This window comes from Rhagoletis pomonella, unplaced genomic scaffold (genome assembly GCF_013731165.1).
Source record: "Rhagoletis pomonella isolate Grant_MI unplaced genomic scaffold, Rhpom_1.0 Rhpom_scaffold_00001, whole genome shotgun sequence".
Classification (NCBI taxonomy): Eukaryota; Metazoa; Arthropoda; class Insecta; order Diptera; family Tephritidae; genus Rhagoletis; species Rhagoletis pomonella.
Window position 1 is genome coordinate 77908260 of NW_023458555.1, and position 10101 is coordinate 77918360.

Here is a 10101-nt window from a genome sequence, read left to right on the forward strand (position 1 = left end):
TTAAATATTTTTATACCCGAGCGCACTTGTGCACAAGGGTATTATAACTTTGTTCACATAACAGTTGTTTGTAACAGGCAAAACGAATTGTGATATTTCGAAATTTAAGGACGCTAATTTACTCAAAATTGATACTAAAAACAATCCCTTGAAAAGAAATAACATTGTTTGAATTTTGGAAAATGGGCGTGATATCGCCCACATATGACTATATAAGTTTATCTCATTATGTCTAACTGAACGTTCTATCGAAGATGTTTAAAATAGGGGTAAAAGCACCCCGGCTTACCATGTAGCGGTAGTTTTCGGAAAGGTGGAAAACACATATTTAATACTTGAGTATTTAATGTCCGGCTCCGCCCGAAGTTAGACTTTCTTACTTGTTTTTTTTTTTTAATATCAAAATACACAATTTGCCAAATAAACAGATTAGGAATATACCGCACCATCGACAGTCTAAAAATTTGCATATGCTCTTTTGTTTAAAATTTCCACAATTCTAAGTTGTGCTGGCAAACCCAAAATTTTACACTAACATAGAAGGTACAGTTGATTCATATATTTAGTTATCAATACAACAAATACATAAGTGAAATATATAGGCGTCAAATTAATTTTACTTAGCTTCGCTCCACTGTGCTGATAGCCTGTATGAAATGCGTTGATTTGTTCGACCTCTGCTTCTCTTCCAACCCTCAACTGCAAATTCCACTTCAGCCGCTTGAGAAAACACCAACCTCCTGCATTTCCAGCCAGCAGGTTCGATGCAACAACTTTGACTGTCCCCGTTGCAGCTTCGGACACAAGTTCGACTTCGTAACCTGCAATGCAACTACTTCTGCATAGTAGTTCACCTCAGTCGAACTCTTCTGCTTTCATACAGCTCCGAATATTTCGCCGCTTTTTTACGCAGCTGCAGCGCTGTTCAGGGCATGAATCACGTAACTTTGAAACGATTGTCGTTCAAACGATACTGACAAAACGATGTCGTCAAAACACTGATTCATATATTTGCGTTGCTGTTACGTGTTACTGTTATGTGAAGCAAAATTGGAATTGTGCGGACGATTTCGCATAAACGATCGAACAATTTTTGGTTTTCATGAAACAAGACAATCTCAGCACGATATCGTCCAGACGATTGTCGTCATACGTGATTCATGCCCAGGTCTGTTGTCGTCTCTGCCAACGAAGTATCGGCTTTGCGTTAATGCGCCTGTGCCGGCTTATATGCTTATGTATATATATGCGGACCTAAGCTACCATTACCGCTGCCTGGCCCCTGCCACGGATACCGTTATTGCAAATTTTCTGGGAAGTAGATTTACTTTTCGCAAAGTTATCCTATTTTGCGACTTTCAAAATATTTGGACAATTTTGCCACTTTTAACTTCCGCAAAGTATATGTTATTTCTCTAGTCTTTTATTTTTTTGCGAACTTTTCTACTTATGTACATATGTACATGTGTATTACACCCCTTTCAACTAGTTAAAGTTTTTGCACGTGCGTTTGCTGGCGCTGTTCAATCCCACTTCTCACATCACTTTTGTAGGATACCGAGTGGGTTTTTTGAGTTGTAAAACTTTATTTTTATTAACTTTAATAAATACACAGTGGACTTCTTAAATGTATGTACTACTTAGAACGGTAGGCAGGCAGGCAGGCAGGCACTCACGCGGCGACGGTCGACAACGAATTGGAAATTATGTTCACTAGCGGCGTGCGGACTATACCACTTTTGTGGTAGATCTACCACTTTTTTTGCTAAATTGCGTTTCTACCACATCTACCACCGTAAGCTTAAAATCTACCACATTTTATAATTTTGCTCATTTTACAATGTGCAAGATTTTGATATCCTTAATTTTCAATAGATTTTGTGTAATATCGTGAGTTAGGCAATTGTGAATATGACATTGGCTCTTACTTTTGCATTCCCTTTTCTAATTGATTCCTGTTTCTTTTCAACACTTGCCAAATTTGCTATGTTCTCAGATTAGTGAACTGGTGTAATTCAGCAGCGAAATCATAGCTTGAGACGGGAGTGCACAAAATGGACCAATTTATGAAAACGGGACATTCCAACGTGACGGGTGTGAAATTTTAACTCGTTCTGGCTCAAATTTTAAGTCACTTCCCTTTAACCATTTATTGGATAAGTGTCAAAATCTTTACACTTGAAGTGAGTAGTCCACTTGCAAAGTGCGCTATGTAAAATTTTTTCGATTTTTAGTTTTTGGTGGATAACGACCAGTATTTAAAGTCGGCGGACTTCCAAAACGTCAATTGCTTTGTATACCTACAAAGTATAATGTTCCATAACGCCGAACTACAAAATGTTGACAATGTATACATTTCCAAAACGCATCCGAACAGTTATCGAAACGCATCGCTAGCGCAATCAGCGCATCAGAAACAAAGTTGATGTTTCTTTTGTTTATTGGTTACCATTGGCGTTTTAAAAATGGAAAATTCAGAAAAATTGTTCATTGCTATATTGAATATTTAAAATATGCAATGTATATGGTTGCAATGTGTCGCAACTCTGCATATACAAACAGTTTGAATACCGCGGTATAACAGTTTTTAAACAATGTATTGATACGTTTTGGAAGTCAGCCGTAATTTCATGTCCATTAACAACCCAATGTAAAATCTTTCTATATGCTGAAAAAATAGTATCAAATGTTAACTATTCTTGCAAAAGTCGCTTAAACTTAGAAAACTGCTTTAGGTCGCATAGATTGTTAATGTTAAGTAATTTTATGTTATGTTATAATGTTATTAGCAGGGAACGGATTTTTAGGACCTAAAAACCTATAAAAAAGGCAAAATAAAGTAACGAAATAGGCTGGAAAAGGCAAAATAAAATAGCGAAAAAGGCAGGAAAAGGCACTAGGTATTGGGAAAAAGGCAAAAAAAGGCAAAACAAAATAGCGAAAAAGGCAGGAAAAGGCAAAAAAAGGTATTGCAAAAAAAGCAAAATAAGGCACTAAAAAAAGACAGAAAATAAGAAGAACAATCAAAAAATATATTTATTTTAGAAATGTTTATATTAAAAGTAAAAAGAGAAAAACTATGAACTAGTTTCATTATATGAAACATTTTTACTTTTATTCTTTGACTATTTTATCCTTTCGAGTTTCTAATTCATACAACTTTAATCTGTATAGTTGTAGTAACATTAAACCACAAGATGCATTTTGAAGTTTTCTGGCAGCATTTTCATTCGATTTTCGCGAAGAAAAGCCTTGAATTTGCTAAATGTGCGCTCGACGTAAGTTGATACAAGTGGAGCCCAATTTAAATATGGAACGTTTGAAACGTTCATATTATCAGGAATAAGGGCATTTTCCTCGCCCTTTACAATTTTATCCACACCCCTTATTGTCTCCAAGCCTACGTTTGCTGAGAAAACGGCTTTGAATTTTTTCAACACCAATTTGGCAAGAGGTCCCTGCGCTTCTATAAGCCGCATGGGCATGCGTATATTTTTTAATCTAAAAAAAAAATTGTAAATGCTATAATCACTTTTTTAAAGGTAGAAAAGGCAAAAAACGGCAAAAATCTTAAAAAAGGCAAATATCTTAAAAAAGGCAAAAAAAGGCAACATCAAATGTGTATATATGGAATCAGGGAAAGCTAAATCGTGGACATTCTTAAGCGAATATACTCTATCTCTTTAGCAGAAAAAAAGGCAATTTCCATAAAATCCGTTCCCGGGTTATTAGGCTCTTATTTATTCAAATTTTCAGGTAATGAAAAAAAGATTCAATTTAGATGTTACTTGTTGTCGTAGCTGTTTTTTTAATTCATGGCTTACTATCATAAAATCACATAACGCTGTTTGCAAGTGGACTACTCAAGTCAGTTATCAGATTATTACGAAACTAATGAAGTATAAAACTTTATTATATAATTTACACAGAAAATTGTCATTTTACAAAAGTGGCGGGTGGGACAACGATGACACTCGCCTCTCTGAGTTGATGGATTCGTTTCCCAATTTTAGACAAACTATAAATATTTCATTCAAAGCGCCTTTCTCGTATGTAGCTAATATAATGTTAAGGCCTATTTTATGCTTTAATGGCATTTATCATATTTGAAAATTTAAAAAAAAAAACTCCTTTTATTTGTGGTGGGTGGGACAGTATTTTTGACGGGTGGGACGAGTCACTATTGAGGATGCAAAGTTCGTGAGTAAAATGAGCTCTACTTGATTCATATGAATATTTATTATACTTTTAATAAAATGACATATAATGAACTTATTTTCAAAGTTAGGTTAAAAAAAAAAATGGCAGTGACGGGTGGGACATCCAATAAGCATTTCTTTGAAAGCTGATAACTTCCCACCATATCACATTAGGTCAAATGATCACTTTTTGTGTGCGAAATTAATAGCAGCTAAAATATTGCATTATTTTAATGTAAAAAGATGACAAATTAACAAATAAAAAATTAATTAAAATGGCTCGGCATTCGTAAAAAAGACTTTTCTGCTTTTTTGAATGTTCAAATGATGAGTATATGTGTTTAGGTAGTACTCAAAAACATTGTCCAATTAGCTTAGTTTTGACACAAGTAATTTTATAATATAAATAACCATGCCCACATCCATATAACGGTAATTTAGAGAAATATGAAATCTTTGATAAATCAGTAAATATTAAAGCTAATTTATTCAAAATTGAAGTTTGCAATATATGCATATGTCCTTATATATGAATCTCGGTAACCGTTGGATCAATTTGTACCAAACTCAGTGTGATTTTTGTGCATGCCACATAAAAGCAATAGGTTGAAAACTATTGAAACTAAAATTACGGCCGCTTTTCGTATAACGGTAAATTTCAGAAATGCTTGAAACATCAATAATTTACTCAAAATTGATACACCCCGGCTTACCATGCAGCGGTAGCTTTCAGAAAGGTGTGAAAAAATATATTTAATACTTGCGCCGGGTATTTAATGTTCGGCTCCGCCCGAACTTAGACTTTCTTACTTGTTTTGCACAATTGTCATCTTTCTTTGATAAATAATTGCAAAAAATACGCTTTTTTTCTTCTAAGGGTTTCATAAAACTTTCGCAAATATCTGCAGCACCACATTTTTTTCTCAACATGGCTGACAACTGAAAAAGGCTTTTCTTTTTTCGAACATCCAATCAGCCAAACTTCAAACAACTCACCTTCTGTGATAGCATGATCGCCCAGAAAAAACCGATTTTCCGCTAAAAACGGCGGCTTAATTAAAATAAAATCAACTCATTAGTTTCGTTCCTCAATTTTCCTGGATAAGACCTGTAAAACTGTCAAAAAGCTAAATTGCTCTCAGAAAAACAGACAAAAACCAAGAAGTACGGGAACGCTTTTCGAGTAAAAACTGGTAAAACTGTCAAATACACCGTGGGCGCCATTTTTTGTTTACATAGCAGTTTTTTTATCATCTGCCGATCTGCTAAATTATATGCAAACACACAAGCAAATTAACAAAAATACTTACAAAACTTGATATTTCTTCGCTGTGATATATTTAAGAATTTGAAAATGCCGATATCCTTCGTTTTTGCTTATTCAACTTTCAAATCGCTTGAACAGCTGATGGTTTGACAAATTACCAGATTTTCCAGCAAAAATTCTTCGGGTAAAATCTTGCAACTTCTGAAAAAGAGAGGATCGATTTTACTCTCCGATTTTTCCCCTACTTTACCAGAGAACCGAGTACGGGAACGCGTTCTGGTAAATTCCTGTAAATTCTGGCAACTTCTTACGAGTTAGGGAATGCAACTATTATATCTTAATTTATCCATTTCCGTTTCCATTTTGTTTGCCGAAAGTTAACAAAATTGTAAAAGCTTACATAAAATCATAAAAGGAAATAAATCAGAAAATGTTTGAAGTTATGCAAATAAATCAGGTTTTTTTGCAAACAAATGATAAAAAGTCACTTTTTTAAATTGGGGCATAGATTCTCACTTATAGTTTTGTTTTCCATTTAAAATTTTCCCTTAATTGTTCGAACTTTACAAAAAAAAAAATGCACTTGAATAAACCGGTTATGCAAATATCGTATCAATAACGTTTTGAAAGTGTAGCTTTGGTTTATTGCTGTCGAAAGGTGTTTTTTATTTCTGTTATTTTGGAGTATTCCCTACAGAATGGCAACAAAAAATAATGTAAAACTACCTTTACGAAATTAGACTTTCGCACAGCCAAATGAATCATAATGTGCATATGTAAATCTATTTTTGTAATAACTCAGCACTATTTTAAAGTCCATGAGGTGCACTTTCTCTTTGGATAATTATCATTTGCAATGTCAACTTAAATACACGAGCCTTGCCTTGACTTCATGAGAAAATACTATATGAGAGATAGGTTGCGTTTATAACAAGTAAGAAAGCCTTAGTTCGGACGGAGCCGAACATTAAATACCCGGTGCAAGTATTAAATATATGTTTTCCACCTTCTGAAAACTACCGCTACACGGTAAGCCGGGGTGGTTTTACCCCTATTTTAAACATCTTAGATAGAACGTTCAGTTAGACATAATGAGATAAACTTATATAGTCATATGTGGGCGATATCGCGCCCATTTTCCAAAATTCCAAACAATGCTACTTCTTTTCAAGGGATTCTTTTTAGTATACATTTTGAGTAAATTAGCGTCCTTAAAGTTCGAAATATTGAAGCATCAAGCATTTCTGAAATTTACCGTTATTTGAAAAGCGACCGTAATTTGAGTCCGATTTCAATAATCAGAAATGTATTTCTTGGTAAAGAATTGTTGCAAGTATCAATTTTGAATAAATTAGCTTTAATAGTTACTGATTTATCTTATGTTTCGTATTTCTCGAAATTACCGTTATACCATTACCATCCGAAGTGCACATACCAAGTTTCGTTAAGATATCTCAATGTTTACTCGAGTTATCGTGTGCACAGACGGACAGACAGTCACCGCTTAATCGATTTCTCTTGAATAACGATATAATACCCTTGTGCACAAGTGCGCTCGGATATAAAAATAAAGAAAATAGTGGTATCGTCTTCGCTAAAATGTCCCTAAGGTAAATTTATTAAGCTAGTTATGAAATATATTTTAATAATAAATACTTTTCAGGAGAAAACAAAGCCCTCCAAAACCATTACCGGTGGAAGATAGTTCCGGAGAAAGCTCATTGTTTTTTGACATACCTACATATGTAACAGTGAAATACGTATGTGTTTCCTTTACATTTGTAATATTAATAATACTTGGATGTTTTATTACGTACATACTAGGGCGGGTACATTTTTTTTTATTATGTGCGCATAGCATAGGAGGATTCTACTTGCAATTCTAAGCAAATTTGTTGAAGAAATCATGGGTCTGAAATCGATTTAGAGTTTGCCAAATTGCGAGAACAGGTTTCGAAAGAAAATGTCAAAATTTTCTTTGTTGGGACCTCCGATGGAAGTTTTAAGAAAAAGATAAGTGCAGAAATGAACTCTTCATTCCACAAAAGCCGTATACCATAGTTTTATACAAAATTAAAGCACTACTTTACGACACTACAGCAAAATGCTAAGAAACCTGTTTTCGCAATTTGGCAAACTCTAAGTTGATTTTAGACCCATAGTTTCTTCGGCAAATTTTCTTAGAATTACACATAGAATCCTTCTGTTCTATACGCGCATAGTCGGAAAAATCTCTCATACAAATTGAGCCGCGCTAATGCATACATAAATATGTATATGTAAATCTACCACATTGTTTTGGAATCTACCACAATTTTAAAGGCTTATCTACCACCTAAAAAAATTTTACAGTCCGCACACTGTTCACTAGCCACAGTGTGGTCAGCCATCATTGGCGTGCGTTCTTTCAGTTTGGTCAGTAGGGTTGCCTATATTTAAGGACTAACGTCAGTGTTGGTGTCTACTAGGACCCAATCCCACATACATACATATATACATATTTACGTTTGATAAGTAATCAAAAGTAGTTAGAACTCTTTATAAAGGCTTCTTCATGTTTTCTTTTAGATATTTTGGAAGCATTTCGAACGGAGGAGCAAAAGTTTGGGCAAACGTTCTTTTCGTGGCTTGGGCCTTATCCATTTCTAGTTGTTGCTGATCCTCAAATAGCGCAAGAAATTTTAACTTCTCCTCACTGTGTTAATAAAAGTTTTATATATAACGCATTGGATGACGGTACTGGTAAAGGACTTTTTAGCTTATCAAGTGAGTATCCATCTATTTTTGTTTATGCGTAGTATAGCTTCGAGTTTTTAAGATCCTAAGTGGACAACACACAGGCGTCTTTTAAATCCCGCATTTGGTCACAAAGTTCTCTTAAATTTTATTCCGACCTTTAATGAAGAGGCAAAGAAATTGTTGAAAAATTTGGAAGTGCATTTAATGGATGAAATTGATTTAACGAGTGTACTTCAAAACTTTACACTAAAGGTTGCAACACGTGAGTTGATACTTGTATATTGTTAGATATGTAAGTAATTTGGATAACTATATCGATTTATAGAGACGACAATGGGTGACACCATCTTCTGCGATGGCTCAAAAGACTTTCATGAAGGGGTATTAAGCTGTTATAAATGGTAAACTTGCCTTTTTTCTTTTGGTAATAAAAATTAATTAAGTTTAGCCGTAGTGTGCAGGAATCAATGACACAGATGTGTTTTTCGCCGTGGTTAAACTTCAAAGCATTTAGATGGTTGTGGAAGAACTACTCGGCATATGCGGAGGCTAAATTGGAAATTCGGAATTGCATACGTAAAGTAAGTTTTGAAACGATGAAAGTGAAACTGAAAGTGCTTCTGTTCCTGGTGTTCGTGAAATGAAATCAAGGATTTACTGTCGGGCTCGGCTTTCTGCAGATTGGTCGTCCAATTATAGTTGCTTCATCGTCACAATCATGATGCAACGATTATATGACGACTACACTTTCGCACACTCGGTCGTAGTATTTCAATTCATTTGGCGTCTAAAAATTCGCTGTCTTTCTGTCTTTTTGGTTGATATTTTGGCGAAATTTTTACAAAAATATACAGTTTTAAAATTATGAACTGTGCTGCAACAGTTCTGGACACAATCTTTCATTAATCTCTTCTTTTCTTTTCCTTAAATGTGTTTAGTGCACGCACGCAGAGATTTTTTACAATTTCGTCATATTTGATAGATTAAACTCTCATATTTATTGAATGTTATTGCAATTGTCCAATTTTTAATAATTTCTACAAACTTTTTTGAAAGAAATACTAATTTTTATGTAATTTTAATGCAAATATTAACTTTTTCACTAATTTTTCCCCAAAAATGTAAACAAACAATGCGTGCATACCGATTAGCAAACGACAGTGTCTTACTTATCCGTTTCTGCATCTTCTACGAGTTGCCGGTAACTAGCCCATAACGACCAGTGTGCAAACCTCCATTGAAATGCATGCGTTCGGCTCAAAATTTCAGAGCGAGACGATAACTCAACCATGATTGGACGACAAATGTGCAGATAGCCTTCAACTGCTCCAATAGCTATCTTTGATTACTAAAAGATTATACGGTGTTAGACTGATCATGAACTTTATAAGCGACCTAGTAAAGATCGTAGGGCTGGTCGAGTAGTTCACGAAACTGCGCTTAAAATCTTTGTAACACCCTCAAATTCTCGACTTATCATTTTTACGTAACTTCCTGCACTAAACAATTTTTAGCTTATCATTTTAAGTTTTTATATGGATGTAATGTGGAACGATTTTCCGCCATCCCTTGTCAAATTTGGTTTGGAGACAAACCGAACGAAAAATGACACTGAAGATGGCACAACGCCGAAACCGGTTTGTCTCCAAACCAAATTTGACAAGGGATGACGGAAAATCGTTCCACATTAAGATAAGATAGTACTGTGCGGTCGCCTGTAATTTCGCTCTTGAGAGTATTTTTATTTTATATCTCTAAAAAGTGCTGAAAAGTTAATAGACTAATAAATTATTGTGGTTGAATAGAGGAAGTGATCGCAGAAAGTAAACTAGCAAAATATTTGCCAATAATAATTAGTTTTATTTGTTTTAAACAACGTAAAGTAAAACAGAGGCA

The 10101-nt window shown here is 34.5% G+C and overlaps 1 protein-coding gene across 1 annotated transcript in view; it reads left to right on the forward strand.

Annotated features, from left to right (window-relative positions):
* The window catches only part of LOC118733420 (probable cytochrome P450 313a4), a 76984-nt gene extending 68135 nt beyond the window's left edge, over positions 1-8849 (forward strand). Inside the window, exons 2-5 of the mRNA XM_036462801.1 lie at positions 8035-8232; positions 8285-8467; positions 8531-8606; positions 8660-8849. Of these exons, the coding sequence (XP_036318694.1) occupies positions 8035-8232; positions 8285-8467; positions 8531-8606; positions 8660-8849 (647 nt within the window). The remainder of the gene's footprint in view (positions 1-8034; positions 8233-8284; positions 8468-8530; positions 8607-8659) is intronic.
* The last annotated feature ends 1252 nt before the right edge of the window (positions 8850-10101 follow it).